We start from the raw sequence: 17,476 nt of genomic DNA on the forward strand, positions 1-17,476 counted from the left end.
TAATCGAGTCTATGACACTAATCGATCGTTGCTGAATCAGTATCACTGTACTTCCAATCCTTCATAGACAACATACCAAAAAAAGAAAATGATCAGCAAATAACATATAAGGAAAGATTACCAGTAGTTGGAGATACAATACATATGTGAAAAAGCAACGTCTTTGCACAACCAAAAGTCAAAATCGACAATACATATGTGACATCCAAATAGAAAAATTGTCATTATTAACAAATCACTTACCATAAGAATAATAGCAAACCCTTAGGCTACAACAAGACGTTTCGAAGTAAGATCGGCACTACGTAAGATGGGGAGAAATAAAGCTGTGGGACCGGACCAGGTCCCCATTGAGGCGTGGCGGTGCCTTGGCGACGATGGTGTTAGGTGGTTGACTTGCCTTTTCAACAAGACGTTTCGAAGCTCTAAAATGCCTATGGAATGGAGACTGAGTGAGACTATTCCCATCTATAAGAACAAGGGTGATGCTCAAGTTTGCGGTAACTATAGAGGCATAAAATTACTTTGCCATACTATGAAGCTTTGGGAGAGAGTGATTGAGACTAGACTTAGACGCGAAACGAACGTGTCGGAGAACCAATTTGGTTTCATGCCAGGGCGCTCTTCGATAGAGGCAATTCATATTATTAGGAACCTTATGGAGAGGTATAGAGAAAAGCAAAAGAACTTAGAGATGGTTTTCTTAGACCTGGAAAAGGCTTACGATTGCGTCCCACGAAACTTAATTTGGAAGACCCTATATGGTAGAAGTATCTCGAGTAGATATATTAGTGCTATCAGGGATATGTACGAAGGGGCGAAGTCATGTGTTAGAATGCCGGTGGGGAGTAATGAAGTTTTTCCTATAGAAGTAGGCCTGCATCAGGGATCAGCCCTTAGCCATTTTCTTTTCGCTTTATCCTTGACGATCTTTCTCGAGGGATACAAGAGTGTATCCCTTGGTGCTTGATTTTTGCCGATGATATTGTCCTTGTGTCTGAATCTAAGGTGGAGCTTAACAGAAGACTGGAGCAATGGAGGGTGGCCTTAGAAAATAACGGTCTACAAATTAGTAGACAAAAGATGGAATATCTTAGAGGTGATTTCGATGGGAATGACGATGAACAAGATGATGGAGTGAACATCTGCATTGGAGACCAAATCTTGCGTCCACAAACCTCGTTTAGATACCTAGGCTCGATGCTCCACAAATCAGGTAGGATAGATGAAGACGTGTCGCACCGTATAAAAGTAGGGTGGGTGAAGTGGAGAGCAGCGACTGGAGTCTTATCCGACAAGAAGATCCCCCTAAAGCTGAAAGGGAAATTCTTCAAGGTGGCAATTAGACCTGCCATGTTATACGGATCAGAGTGTTGGCCAATGACGAAGGCTCAAGAGAGAAGGATGGAGGTGGCAGAGATGAGGATGCTTAGGTGGACATGCGGTAAAACCATGTTGGATAGGATTCCAAATAGTGTTTTTAGGGAGAACCTGAAAGTTGGAAACATCATCGACAAACTAAGAGAAGAACGGATCCGATGGTTTGGACATGTGAGGAGGCGCCCTCTTACCGCTCCTGTTAGGAGAGTCGAGGCACTCACGGTTGACGGTGTAAGGAGAAGGGGTAGACCTACTCGTAGGTGGGAGGATAAAATAAAGCTCGACTTGAAGGAGCTTTTATTGACCGAGGACGTGACCTCTTATAGGAATGCGTGGAGGACTAGAATTAGAATTAACGAGTAGGTTTGGTATGTTGGTGTGTTCGTGGGTCTGTGTGTTTGGGTTTTTGTGTCTTCTTTTATTGTGTTTTTCTTGTGTTTGTCTTTGTTTGTTTGTTTCATCTTGTAGCGTGTTTTTCTGCGCTTTGTTTATTACCGGGCCCTCTTTTTTTTACTGGGTAGGTTTTTGTCTGCTTGTGTGTGTTTGTTTGTTTACTTGTTTAGGGATTAGGTTGTGGTTGAGGGTATGTTTTGTTTGTATGTTTATTTGTGTGCTTTTTGTTTGTTGCGTTTGGTGTTTATGCGGGCTTGTATCTTTTGTTTCTGTATGTTTGTTTGTATGCGTATGTGGGTATGTTATTATGTATGTTTGTATGTTTGCTCGCGGGTACGTTTCAGGTTTTCATGTTTTTTGATTGGTTACGTACGGTTTCTTGTATGTATGCATGTATGTATGTATGTATGTATGTTTGTATGTATGTATGTATGTATGTATGTATGTATGTATGTGTGTGTGTCATATATATATATATATATATATATATATATATATATATATATATATATATATATATATATATATATATATATATACTCCTACTTTTTCCTTTTTTTTTCTTCCATAAACGGTTCTGTTAAGCGAGGCTTAGCAAGCGTCGATTTATTGGCGACTTGACTGCCGCTTAGAGCCTAAATTGAACTCCAGGCACGATGTAAAACCCATGAAAATTTGATTCTACCATTTTCATGGCGTCTCTGTTTATTTTATTTATTTTTTTATTTTCCTATTTATTATTACTTTTTTATATATTTATCTATTTATTTCATGTTTTATTTTTTTTATTTTTTATTTTTTATATTGCTTTTTCTAATTCTTCATGGCCGGAGGTCCCCTTGAAAGCAATCTCTTTACCCGTCGAATAAAGAGAGGGAGGACTTTCTCCGCTCTTGTGAGTGTTTAACTCGGGGTGGAGAAATGATTTCTCTTTATTCTAGGATAGAGGAATGATTGTCTACATCCAACCTCCCCCATACGCCACGCATATGGGATTGGGTGTTGTTGTTGTTAGGCTACAACATTGAAAAGTTAGGGCAAACATGTTTCAAGAAGATGATGAATTTAAAATCTGTTTCAATCCTTCATAAAACAACTTTAAAATTAAAAAAAGAAACCCTAAGTAAAACTATAACAAAATTCATACAATACGAATCAATATTTCAGCCAAAACTAATCAAAATAAAATTGCAAGAGCATTTTGACTAAAAAAGATGGAACTTGAAGCAAAATCGAACTTAAACTACAAAGAAGTCATATAAATCATGTATAGTTCTTGAAATTTGCTGTAATTGAATATAAGGGTTTTCAATTAAATTCAACTGTGAAAAACTCAAAGAAACTTCTCTGTTACTGAATGGTTCAATTATCCACAAATTTTTGGTTCCTGTAAAACAAAAATTCAAGCTAATAAAGAAGCAAATCATTCAAACAAATCACGGGTTTGAGCCATACTCCAAGGTAATGATAAAACATCCGATCCTATTACACCTGCTATAAAATGTGCTAATGTTGTCAATACAGTTCCTTCAAATTCTTTTTCAATTTCAATCAACAACAATACATAATGAAACTTATAAATAACCTAATTAAATCAAGAATATAATATTAGATTGAGTAAATAGTGAATTAGAGCTGACCAGTGAGGACTCAATTTGAGGTCTGTAACAATGGCGGATGTTCATCTTCATCATCATTAATCGCCAGAAGAATCTGACTGCGTGATTTTTTGAAGCACTGATAAATTGATCGTAATCCAGGCGACACATACCAAAATATAGTGACGATTTGTATAACCGTCGTGCATATTGAATCGATTGATAATTTAGGGTTTATAGAAGTAGGCATCGGGTTGACGAAGGATATTTAACCCTAAATCGATTTTTTCAACCAAACAACAATCATATAATCAACGGCTATAGCAGTAAACCATTGTTTTATTATTTTGACCTAAAAAAACTATCATATAATCAACCCAAAGCCCATGAATCTTTGCCCATGAAATTTGTACGATATTGTTGAGAAAAACACGAACGATTCATTGGTGGTACTTGCGGCGCCTAATACGGCGGGATGAACATAGAATCGGCGATGAAGAAGAACTGGTGATTTTATATTTTTTGAAGAGAGAGAGAGAGAGAGAGAGAGGAGGAATAAGAGGGAGGGATAGGGTACGGTTTTTGAATGAAAAAGGGTTTAATTATAATTAAAATTAGTTGCTAATGAGGACAGGTGTCACCACCAGGAAATAAGCTTAATTTTTTAATCCAAAATTACCACAAAATTAAGAAGGCTGAGGATGCATGTGGTAGTGACACGTGTCCGAATTAGTTATGTGATTTATGTAGATAAATGATTAAATATGTATGTTGAGCTTAAAAAAGAAAAAGAAATATGTATGTTCACAATTGCTTGCGTATTCCACTGATGAAACCCATAAGATAATTGCGTAATTACATGTATATGAAAGTGTATGGTATAATCAAAATTGATTGAAGATATTCACTAGCAATTAAACACTACCTAATTTTATAAATTACTTTCAAGAGCTCTTATTAGTTCACAGTAATTGAACTATGAACACCAGACTCTCAATTAAACAATAAATAAGAATTATTAGTGCAAGAATTGAGAGAACACGATAATGAAATATAAAATTGATAATGTTGATTGTGCAAAAGATACAAGTTCAAAGCAAACCATACGACCCCTATTTATACAGATAAACACCAAATCTAAAGATTTGGTTTCCAAAACAACTTAGCTATAAATAAGGTAAAGATAAACTCAAAAACTAAACTAATATGCAAATAACTCTAAAGTTAATCTTCTGAAGATAAAACCGAATCAAAACAAATCTTCTTAAACTTTAAACATATCTCCGGAATATTCCTTAGCTTAGGCATCAAGAAATCTCAAACCATTGACTTCAATGAACACCAGAGTCTGCAACTTCAGACTCTAAATCTCCAGACTCTAAAATCTGTAAAATACTTTTGACTCATCAGATCATAATTCCCAACAATCTCCCCCTATCTGATGATGTCAAAACAACCTGTTCACCTACTTAACCACCTTAGCATACTCCTTTTCAATAAGCTTATACTTGCTCTTCATATGATGAATTTTCTTAAACATGTTCAGCTTACTATACAAGTGTTTCAACAATTGCACCCTAAAAGAAAATGTTTGCTCTGTTTCACACCTGGACAAAAGATTAATCAACATATCAATGCTTGCTTCTTCAAACTGATCACATCTAATCAACATCTTTTGATTTCCAGAAGTCTTTATCATCAAGCCATCCGGGTATTCAACATACTTGTCATCAACAAACTCCAAATGCTCAGGAACAGCATATCTTTCAACATGTCCCTTAACTCTTCTCTTCTTCATTTTCAGGTTAAAAGTTTCACAAAACACTTCATAATCTTTAATACTGATGAATCCCTCTTCAAATACCAAGTGAACCAACATGCACACTCTCTTTAACACTTCATTCACAATAACTTGATCCCCTACATACTCCTTGATACACACAGATATACCTTTCCACTCACAAAAACCCAAACGAACAATTTGATTTATTTTAACTCTTAATCTCTTATCTGGTAAGTGTGTCATTGTTAGCAGTAGAGTTACACCTTCAAATTCAGATTTATCAACCTCAACCTTGACAACATCACCTTCATATCTTCTGAATCTAAATCTCTTGTTCATCTGAGCCCTTAAATCACCCTCTGTCCTTTGCATAGCAGCAACCCCAACAGCACTAGAACTCCCCTGAATATCACCAACACCACCAACCATTTGAGTATTACCAACACCTCTATCAGTTATATTCTCCCCCTCAACCTGATGCTCCCCCTCAATTTGAGTCCTCTTAGATTACTCCCCCTCAACATTTGTAAAACCTGCATCTGCAGTACCTGCATCATCTGACCTCTTTCTTTTCTCCCCCTTTTTGACATCATCTAAAGAAAGAGAAGATATGACCTTCCAAATTTTAGTCTGTTGATTCTTGAGGGAACAAATATCAGAAGCAAACCCAGTAAAACATTGTCTCAGTTCATCAACACCAACCATCCTTTTCTCCAGCTCAGCCAACCTGTGATTAATTTCTGTAACAAACCCTGAACCACCTGCACTAGTCAACCCCTGCATATCCCCAACCAACCTTCTTACCTCCAACAGCTCATCTTTTGAAACAAAATTATTATTAAAGTTAAGATTATTAATCTTAGACTGCACACCTGAGAGCTTGTCATCAAACTCCTTAGTTAACTTGGTCAAAGCCTGATGTAGGCCAACCATGGTGATTGGTGCCTCAGTCTGAGAAGTAGTACCAGAAGATAAGGGTAGGGTTGGTATGTCCTCACAGCCTTCCTGTTGTAAAGAAAGTTGATCTTTAAACATAGAAGATTTTGAGGCCTGTATCTCTCCCTGTGACATGAGTGTGATATTGGCAGCCTGTGCAAGTATGTGTAAGGATGGAATATTTGGAGTGAGTAGTGGCAGACTTGAGTCTGGGGTAACAATTGGCTTGGCCATTTCAGTAGGTTGTTGGATTTGGTTATTTGAGTCCAGGATTGGGACTTCTTCATGTAAGTCAACTGAGTGGGTTTTCTCAGTGACTGTAATGTGGGTATCCAAGTTAACTAACCTACCAGGTTCAGGCTGGGTTAAAGCACTCCTCTCACCAACCTCTAGTAGAGGTGGTGAAACAGTACGTGCATCACTCTTCCTAGTGAATTTTTGAGGTGAATCCACAAGTGCTATGGTATCTAAGGTTTTAGATATGGTGGTATTCTCAGTATGAACTGGTGGGTTCATAAGGTGGGTTGAGTGGATAATTTGCTCAGCAGCAGTGGGTGAAGATGGGTTAGAGTGAGGTGGGATTTCCTCACCCATGTCTTCAGCCTGCCCTATTTGTGAAACAACATGGGTTGGAGTTTGTGTGGGGGTATAATCTGATTGCTCAGACTCTAAGATGGGTTGACCATTGTTGTGATCTTCTACAGACCCTGATTGCTCAGACCCTGAGGAAGATGCCCCTGCAGACTCTGATTGCTCAGAATCCATAGGTTGGTCTGCACGGCCAAGATTGACTCAATGCAACATAGCAGGAGTAAGAGCTACCTCTTGATCATCAATGTGGATGTGAAACATTCGGACACTACATTCTGGAATAAAAGTATACTCATACACACGAAAAACTTTAAGCCCATCATACAAAGCAGGTGTCATTGCTTGTTCAAACATTAAACTTAAAAACCTGATAAAAGGCACATTATGATCTCTTGGAGTTTTTTCAGTGAGAACCAAAAGCTCATTGAAGATTAAACGTGCAAAATCAATATTCCTTCCTGTGACTATTGCATGAAACAGATGTGCCTCATAATCATTAACCTCAGTCAGACTACCACATTTGAAGCTCAAACTTCTAATGAAATTTGATAAAAAAAACATCCACCTAGGAGAGAACATACTAATCTTAACAGAAGAATTAGTTACAGGCTGACCAACCATAGGAAAACAAGATCTCATAGCAGACCTTGACACAGTTCTAACAAAGTTATCCTGTACAGGAAGATTCAAAGCAATTCTTAAATGATTTTCTGTAATAGTTAAAGAATTATTACCATCTCGATAAGTACCAGTGATAGATCTAGCCTCTCTATTTCCAACACAGGTATACCAAAATTCGCCTAACATCTCTGGAAACATCATAGTTGTCTTGAAGAAAGCCTCCTTTAAAGGGTGATTCCGCATGAACAATACCAAATCCTCATACCCTTCATTAGCAAAATTCGCAGGAATAGTAGCACAAGCAACCCTATTGTTAGCTGAAACCTGCACATCCTTCTCTCCTCTGATTTCTTTTGCCCTAATCATGTTATCGGTTGGAACAAGAACAAAAGGAATGAACTTCGTATTTGCCATTAGCTTCAATCAAAAACTTGCAAGAACACGAGTGAATTATGAAAATCGAGAGAGGTTTTGAAGAAGATGATGATCGAATGAGAGGGATTAGGGTTTATGATCGAAGATTGATTTGAAAAAGAAAAAGGAACAATGAAAGAGATATAAATACCTCTGACACAAAAATTTCAAAAAGTTACCATTAACCCCCTTCAAAAATTAACCTTTTTACTTTAGGAACCCGAATAAAGAAAACCTTTATTGACCAAAGAAGGAAACAAGTTTATAGTAAAAATACACAAACAGAGTAAACCTTTCCAGACTCTAAATAACATGGTGTCATCCAGACTTTGAATATGACGTAATCCAGACTCTAAATTTTTATTTTTTTTTATTTTTTTTACAACAACAGTTTAGAGAGTATCTTCACTGGACAACATTTCAATTGATGGATTTAACATTCCAAGTTGTCCAAGAAGATAAAAATGCCTTTCTTCAGGAAGTGCTTTAGTGAAAATATCTGCCAATTGATCTTTAGTACCAATATGCTTTAAAAACACTTTGCCCTTCTCAACACAATCCCTTATAACATGATGCCTGATTTTTTCAATATGCTTGGTTCTGGAGTGAAACACTGGATTCTCAGTAATAGCAATTGCACTTTCATTGTCACACATTATTGGAGTTTTGGTCAATGTTAACCCAAAATCCAAAAGTTGATGTTGCATCCAAAGTAACTTAGCACAACAACTTCCTGTTGCTACATATTCAGCTTCTGCTGTGGAAGTAGCCATAGAATTTTACTTTTTACTGGACCAGCTAACCAACTTTCCACCTAATAATTGACATCCACCAGAAGTGCTTTTTCTGTCAAATTTGCAACCTGCATAGTCTGCATCTGTGTAACCAATTAGATCAAACCCTGAGTCTTTAGAGTACCAAAGACCAAGGTTAGGGGTACCTTTTAAGTACCTAAAAATTCTTTTCATAGCTTTATAATGAGACTCCCTAGGATCTGATTGGTAACGTGCACAAAGACATGTAGCAAACATTATATCAGGTCTACTAGCAGTTAAGTATAGCAAAGATCCAATCATACCTCTATAGGTTGATTGACAAGTGAGTTTCTCAGATTCATTTTTATCAAGCTTTTCAGAAACACTCATTGGAGTTCTTAAAGTAGAACAATTTTTAAAACCATATTTAGTTAACATATCAGAAATGTAGTTACTTTGATTAATAAAAATGCCTTCAGAACTCTGTTTTATTTGCAACCCAAGAAAATAGTTTAAAGTACATAAATTACTCATTCTATACTCTTCAGACATAATGTCAGAAAACCATTTTCTTAAGTGTGGATTAGTAGACCCAAAAATAATGTCATCAACATAAATTTGAACAAGTAACACATCACCTTTGTCCTTTTTGATAAACAAAGTCTTGTCAATAGCTCCTTTGGAAAAGTTCTTTTCTAGAAGAAATGTTGACAAGGTATCATACCAGGCTCTGGGAGCTTGCTTCAGACCATACAATGCTTTCTTCAATCTGTAAACATGCTTAGGAAATTTCTTACTTACAAAACCAGGAGGTTGTTTCACATACACCTCTTCTTGCAATTTACCATTCAGGAAAGCACTCTTCACATCCATTTGAAACACCTTGAAATCTTTGTGAGCAGCATATGCCAGAAACAGTCTAATAGCTTCAATTCTAGCAACATGAGCAAAAGTCTCATCATAGTCTATTCCTTCTTCTTGTCTATACCCTTGAGCAACTAACCTTGCTTTATTTCTGATTACAATACCATCTTTATCAACCTTGTTTCTGTAAACCTATTTTGTACCAATTGCAGTTTTACCATCAGGCTTTGAAACCAATTCCCAAATATCATTCCTTTCAAATTCTGTCAATTCTTCAGTCATAGCCTCAATCCAATCATTGTCAGCCAATGCTTCATATACTTCTTTGGGATCAATTAGTGAAAGAAAACAAGAAAAGAAGCAGTAATTTGCTATAGCAAAGTCAGACACAGGTGTATGAGCAGAAGAACTAGGTTTAGGCAAACCAGTAGGATCCACAATATAATCCTCAAGATGCTTTGGAGGGACTATATTTCTAGATGATTTTCTAGTAGGAACAACAGGATCCACGGTGGTATTTGATGACTGATCACTTTCTTGAATAACAACAGGCTCATATTCTTGTGGAACTTCTTCTGTGTGAGTATTATCTGCAGACTCATTTCTTAACCCAGACAAGTTAGATTCATCTGACTCAGACTCTGAATCCAGAGTCTGAACACTGTTTCTAGAAATTAAATTTGACAATTCACCAAGTGCAGATTGCTCAGTACTGGATGTCAGATCCATTTCTATAGAACTTTCATCAAAGGAAACATTAATAGATTCTTCAATCTTCATTCTCCTCTGATTATAAACTCTATAAGCTTTAGAAACAGAAGAATATCCCATAAATACACCTTCATCAGATTTTGGCCTCATCTTATCAAGCTGATCTCTTTGATTTAAAATATAGCACTTACACCCAAATACATAGAAGTAATGAATAGTAGGCACCTTTTTATGGTATAACTCATAGGGGTTTTGCCATGTTTCTTCACAATCAAGGACCTATTTTGAGTATAACATGCTGTGTTGACTGCCTCTGCCCAGAACCTTAGAGCAACATTTGGTTGGCATAACATGGTTCTGGCTGCTTCAATAAGGGTTCTATTTCTTCTTTCAGCAACTCCATTTTGTTGAGGAGTTCTAACAGCGGAGAAATTTTGACCAATTCCAGATTCTTTACAAAAATCAATTAATGTAACATTCTTGAACTCAGTACCATGATCACTTCTCAATTGTTTAACTAGAACACCTTTTTGAACCTGCTCTCTCTTGATCAATTTGATGATTTCTTCAGGAGCATCACTTTTTGCAGCTAAGAAAATAACCCATGTAAATCTAGAATACTCATCAACAATCACTAGAGTATATCTTTTCCCACCCAAACTACTAGTGTTCATTGGACCAAATAGATCCATGTGAAGCATGTGAAGTGGATCACTGATAGTAGCCAGAGTTTTTGAGGGAAACTTTGATTTGGTTTGTTTACCCATAATACAAGCAGAACAAGGTGTATCTTTCTTAAAAGGCTGTTGAGGCAGACCTCTTACAAGCTTCTTTTTGGAAAGCTCATTAATGTTTTTGAAATTGAGATGAGAAAGTCTTTTGTGCCAAAGCCAATTAAGTTCAGTGACAGTCTGAGAGTACAGACATGTTTCAATTCCAGCATCAACAGAATCTAGATCCAGCATATACACATTTTCAAATCTCTAAGCTACAAGTGTTGGCCTTCCTTTGGGATCATAAATAATACCAGCTTTCTTTCTTATTCTGATTTCACAATCTTCATCAGCAATTTGGCTTACACTTAGCAGATTATGCTTCAACCCTTCAACTAAAGCAACTTTCTTAAATGAAACACTTTCAGCTATAACAGTACCATAACCAATAGTCTTTGCAACTGAATTATCACCATATCTTACAGAAGGACCTTTTTCTTCAACAAACCCTACAAGATGCTCTTTGCACCCAGTCATGTGTCTTGAGCAACCACTATCCAAATACTACATGTTACCCTGTTACACAAGACACAAATAAAAGAGAATGATTAGTTTTTAAGGGGAACCCACTTTTCAGTGGGTTCAGTTGGAGTACCCTTCACTCTCCAGACAAAAGCTTTGTTTCCAATCCAGATCAACTTATCCTTAACTGTTTTCAAAACACCTTTATTTACACAAGCTTTAGGTTTCCATTCCTTTTTAATTTTCTCAGGAAAACAAGATGTTCTTTTAACTAAAGGTTTTTCTTTACTCTTAATTTTTTCATTGAGTTTTAAAATTTTTCTTTTGAGTTTTTGAATAGTCTTAGCTTGTTTTGACTTTGACCTTCTTTTAGTTAACCCTTTTGGATCTGGACAAGTGTCAGTGACAGAGGATGATTCAGAATTGCTCTTACAACTTGGTGTCAGACTCTAGGTCAGAACATACACTATTATTTTGAAAGACTAAACTATTAGAGTCTGAAGGTTTCAAAAGTTCAGACTCTAGTGGATTTCTGCTTTCAAGTATTATAGTCTAAGAAGGTTCAACAGGATCTAATAATCTCACAAAAGCATTAGTTAAAATCTTTTTGTCACCATCAAATTTTACAAAAGTATTTGGTAAAATGTCAGGTTTGAACATACTTGGATCAACTTCCACATTATTATTTAATATGTAGTTTTCACCTAGTATAGCTTTGACATCATTAGGAATTTGTTTGACAATAGCATCAGAATTCTTTTTGGAAGATACACACCAAGATTTACAAATTGTTTCATAGTGTTTTGACCTTTTCATTGATCTTCCTAATTCAGTATTTAACCTTTTAGTTTCTTCTGTGTATGCCATTTTATAGGTCTCAAGTTCAGCCTCACATTTTTTTGAAGTCTTTAATTTCAACATCTTTGTTTTTGATGGCATTTTTAAGATCAAAAATTTGTGTTCTTAACCTATCAATATCTTCTAAGCACCACTTAAAGTCAAGTAACAAGTACTGAAACATTCTCACTTTTTCATTATCAAGATAGTTTATAAAGTTTTGTACCTTATAGGCAGAAACTTTATTACAAGTAGAGTCTTTATCCATCTTCTCAATAGCTTTCAGATCTTCCTCAAACTTGCTAGAACCACTATCCCTTTCAATTATAGCCATAAGACACTTATCCTCTTTCTCATCAGATGATGGGTCTTCATCTTCCCATGCTTCTGTGTACAAAGCCTTTTCCTGTTCTTTGTTCTTTGATTTTTCTGTTTCACTCTTTAACTTCATGTACTTGAGCTTATACTTTCTTGCTTTGTCAACAGACTTATTGGTATTTGAACCTCCTTCACCCTTAGACCAGCAATCAGCAGCTATGTGTCCTATCTTGCCACACTTAAAGCATTTAGCCTTCTTTGGATTAAAAGTACTCTTGCTTTTAGCCTTCTTGTAACCAAACTTTTTCTGCTCAATCCTTTGAGTCAGAAGAGCCAACTGATCTTCCAGATCTTTAATCTCCTCATCTTCATCAGAATCACTATCATCATCAGAAGTTTCATCACTTTCAGATTCAACCTTGCTAGAGTAACTAGAGAACAATTGCTTATTCTTCTTTGTGGTAGCCACCAATGAGCATTGATCTTGTTTTTTAGTTGTGTTTCCTCAAAGTTTGACAGTATGCCAAATAATTCACTTAACTCATAGTTATCTATCTTTTCACTGATTACCATAGATGTAATCACAGATTCAAAGTTTGAAGGTAACAGTTTAATGAACTTTTGAAACAACACTTGTTGTGTTTTCTCAACCCCAACACTTTCAAGGTCATTTATTAGAACCTGAAATCTTGAATGAAGATCACTCAAAGATTCTTTAGGCTGAGCAGCAAAATTTTCATAACATCTAATCAGATTCTTTTTCTTCTGAGTCTTAACAACAGTGACTCCTTCATAGTCATTAAGCAAGATATCCCACATAGCTTTAGCATTCTTGGCATGACTGATCTTTCTTAGAATTGGAACAGTAACAGCATTTCCAATAATACTCCTTATCTTGCTATCAAGTTTGAATTTTATGGCTTCTGCCTCAGACCTCCTTTCTCTTGGGGTTTCACGAAAATAAGCAGGTTGTGCAGCAACAGTATATGTGGCAGGAACAGCATCAACCATTGCACCAGGAATAATGGGTCCTGTTATGAGAACTTGTTCAGCTTCTTCATGAATAGATCCTAAAAACCATAGGACTTTCAACTTCCAAGTTGCAAAATCTATGCCATCGAATATTGGCACACCTTTTCCAGCCATGACAGGAGTTGGAATGGTACTGGTAGACATTTTGATAAAAATATGGATCATTTTAAAAGACTACCAAGAATTGGATTTACACCTTTCCTGCTCTGATACCAGTTATTAGTTCACAGTAATTGAACTATGAACACCAGACTCTCAATTAAACAATAAATAAGAATTATTAGTGCAAGAATTGAGAGAACACGATAATGAAATATAAAATTGATAATATTGATCGTGCAAAAGATACAAGTTCAAAGCAAACCATACGACCCCTATTTATACAGATAAACACCAAATCTAAAGATTTGGTTTTCAAAACAACTTAGCTATAAATAAGGTAAAGATAAACTCAAAAACTAAACTAATATGCAAATAACTCTAAAGTTAATCTTCTGGAGATAAAACCGAATCAAAACAAATCTTCTTAAACTTTAAACATATCTCCAGAATATTCCTTAGCTTAGGCATCAAGAAATCTCAAACCGTCGACTTCAGTGAACACCAGAGTCTGCAACTTCAGACTCTAAATCTCCAGACTCTAAAATCTGTAAAATACTTTTGACTCATCAGATCATAATTCCCAACAGCTCTATATAGATAACAATGGATAAGAGAGACATTATGATTTGGGGAAGAAAGAGGATATGGGTATTTGGATTAGCAGGATAAAAATACAGGTATTATTCTTTTTTAAAATATCATTTAATGGGGGAAGTTACTAAATTACTTGGATGTGCCATGTCATGTGTCACCTAAGTGTGCGAAATAAATTGTGTGGAAAATGGAGTGGGGGTAGAATTTCTCTACCTTGATTACAACTTTTTTTAAATTCGAATCCCTTCTACAGTTGGGCAATCTTAAAAGTGATACTCCTTGCATTTATTGAAAAATTTGATCTTTTATGTTATCTTTTTAGATTATTTGCCCTATATGCATTTATAAGAATCAAATGACAGTGACATCTTATCATAACGCTTACAAAAACACTACATTTTCTATAGGCTGAATTAGCACCGACAACACTTGATCCTTGAGTCGAGCATCCGGAGCTCCGTGTCCATCCCCATATTGATAAGCACAATGAGATGATCGAGCAACGTTAATGGCCATATCTGCGAAACAATCCTCCGATCCTTGACAATATTTCACTCGCGCTTTAGTCAGTTTCATCCACGCTTCATCAATTAGAGATTGTACATATTCACTTGCAACTTCATCACTCACATCATTATCAAGCATGTAACATGATATTGCATTTGCAGATTCACCTCTTTGTATCTCAGCCTGGGTAAAAGGAGATACAAATTCAAGACAATAATAAGTAGAAACAATTTTATAAGTTTAATCATCTCAAGATAGGTTAGTGGTTGAAATTCTGATATTCTTACAAGAAGTCTCAAATTCAAACTTCACTAGCAAAAAATCTTGCGTTGACCAGAATGATCAGAAACAGTCACAGGATAACCCGGATACCTCGATTCTCAATCGCTTTTTTTTTTAGTGGAAGGTAGCCTGAACAACAAGAAAACCTTATCCACTTGAGTGTAAAAGGTTTCTTTGTCCACTTTAAGTGTAAAAGGTTTCTTGAATAGGTTGAAAATAAAACATACCGATGAAGTACCCAAATCATTGCAAAGTCGAAGAAGCATTGATGACCATTTCATAAGATCATGAGACATCTTCAAGGACTGTATCGCGTCTTCACTTATTTCTTCATTGATTAAACAGTAACCATGGGTAAGTATTACCACTCCTGAAGCTGAGCGCCATGCATTATCAAGATACGTTTCGAGAGTTGGTATGCATTTGCTATGCATCCACTTTGCTTCCAATAAGAATGCTTCACATAATTCCCCCCACTGTATACAAAATCCATGATATAAATACATGCAAGTTTCACAAGTTTTCATCAAAGTAGTAGAATTTCCTTCTGTTAGCACTGTACATATATATATGCTAACCTCTTTTGCTAGTATTGGTATGGAAGCTTTATTACCCATTTCATTAATGGTGTTGTAAAGAGCTACAAATGTTATTTGCAGATAGTTAGGCATATGTTTCACCGCACTAATGTCCCACCTGTAACATAAAAATAGATATAAAAAATACGATACTTTCAAAAGATATACGTGTCGAAATTTGTTTGTCAGGATTCTTAACCTCTTGACAGCATTTGTGAAGATCTCGAGTTCATCTAGAGTTCCATAAACATCATAAATGTCGTCAATGACAGTGATAAAAGAGCAGACTTTTGTTAACCCTACACGACAAGAATGGTATTGAGGTTCGAACACTACCCCAACCATCCAAAAGAAGCATTCAAGAACTCGGTCCCTAGCGAAGGTTAACTTATTTGCTAGACCTGTATCTTTCCACCACCTAACATAGAAAGAAAAATAGTCAACATTTTAGGATTAATATTATCATTATGAACTTCTTTATCAGTTTAGTGAATTGAAATGTAGTTTTTACTTTGATACTTCTTGAAGGTCTCGTTTGAGTTCCGCTTGAATCATGTTATAATCTAATATAGCAAGCTCAAGAAGAAGCAGATCTGCATCTTTTTGTTTAGCATATGCATCAATGTACCACCTAGCTTGTACTCTTTGCATCCTACGATATAACGGAAGCTCTAATGCATGATTTACATGGAGGAGGGCACATTTATCCACACTATTAAGCTTCAACAAGTGTTCGTTTCCGAAATATTTGGCATCATACAAATCTATTTCCTCTTCGAAAGCAAGATATGAAGCTTCATATAGACTTAGCAACCCCTTGATGTCTTTCTCTAGATATCCAAAGAAGTCACCATTGCTATCCTTGAATCTCCCTACAAAATCTAATTCAAATAACAATTGATTAACAACCAAATAAGAAATATATAGTAACACATACAAATAAGGTTTTCACTGTTCACTCCTGTATTTTACTCAGATGTAAGCGCCTAACCCTTAACCGTTTATGACCCTTTATTTGGGTCATCTCAAGATAATAAGCTAACCTTTTGTGAGCCCCTTCTTGTGAGAATGTAATACCCAACCATTAGGCTATTTTGTATGGTTGAATGAGAACTATATGGATATAGATTGAATGAATTTAACATCGATTCAAAACATTCGATTTAAAGTGAAAAAGTTAAGAATACCTTGGGAGACATTATAACTATGTTCTCTAAGAAGTCTAAATTTGAGAGAAACTTCATGTAAACTATGTTCTTTATCTTCAAGTCCAACATTGTTTCCTTTTCTTGATGCTATATTCTTCAATGCTTCCCTTATATACTTTTGAAACCGGTAGCCAAGTCCTAACCGTTCTATATCGTCTACGAGTTCAAGTAGTTGCACGGTACTCAAATTACAACTTTCATTAAAAAAATATTTTTTAATTACTTTCACATCTAACTCCTTGATCCTTGCCTTGCTACTGATCTGCATTCATTCATTCATCAAAGTTAATTTGTTAAACAGTTAACAGAGCTTACATTTAAACCCAAACATATCAAACCAAATTGAAATACATCAGAAATTCGATTACCGGGAAATCGGTCTCCAAGGACTCGATAAAATCATGACTCCAGCTGCTTCGCTGGTAAACAGCTGCGTGACAATCAACTATGGGGGTTTTGGCAACCATATTTTTGCTGTTTTTTTTTTTTTTTTTTCCTTTTGCAATTTGTAAGTGATGTTGTGAGTTATAGTACCTAGTATATTTATAGTACCAGAGGCAGCCTTGGCGTTGACTGTAGTCTTCAGGAAATATGAAAAGTGTGCAAAAAAGCTCAAAATTTTAAAGGGTTCAATATTTTAAAATATCTGTACGATAATTCCTTCATTTATATATAATTTTCATAAATCAAATCACAAAAAAATATTTTTTAAATTATTTACCGAACATTAAACGCTT

The 17,476-nt window shown here is 35.7% G+C and overlaps 2 protein-coding genes across 2 annotated transcripts; one reads left to right on the forward strand and one right to left on the reverse strand.

Moving 5' to 3' along the window:
- The first annotated feature begins 310 nt into the window (after nt 1-310).
- On the forward strand, nt 311-1,961 carry LOC139889062 (uncharacterized). Its single transcript, XM_071872035.1, has 3 exons — nt 311-493; nt 1,009-1,284; nt 1,944-1,961. Exons 1-3 carry the CDS (start codon nt 311-313, stop codon nt 1,959-1,961), a joined length of 477 nt encoding a protein of 158 aa, XP_071728136.1.
- A 12,322-nt stretch (nt 1,962-14,283) lies between these two features.
- Nucleotides 14,284-17,214, reverse strand: LOC139892158 ((E)-beta-ocimene synthase, chloroplastic-like). The gene is made up of 6 exons (XM_071875197.1): nt 17,108-17,214; nt 16,719-17,001; nt 16,043-16,412; nt 15,532-15,949; nt 15,181-15,429; nt 14,284-14,854 (listed from the first exon to the last, which is right to left on the reverse strand). Exons 1-6 carry the CDS (start codon nt 17,204-17,206, stop codon nt 14,546-14,548), a joined length of 1,728 nt encoding a protein of 575 aa, XP_071731298.1. The 5' UTR covers nt 17,207-17,214; the 3' UTR covers nt 14,284-14,545.
- Between the last annotated feature and the right edge of the window lie 262 nt (nt 17,215-17,476).

This window comes from Rutidosis leptorrhynchoides, chromosome 2 (genome assembly GCF_046630445.1).
Source record: "Rutidosis leptorrhynchoides isolate AG116_Rl617_1_P2 chromosome 2, CSIRO_AGI_Rlap_v1, whole genome shotgun sequence".
Classification (NCBI taxonomy): domain Eukaryota; kingdom Viridiplantae; phylum Streptophyta; class Magnoliopsida; order Asterales; family Asteraceae; genus Rutidosis; species Rutidosis leptorrhynchoides.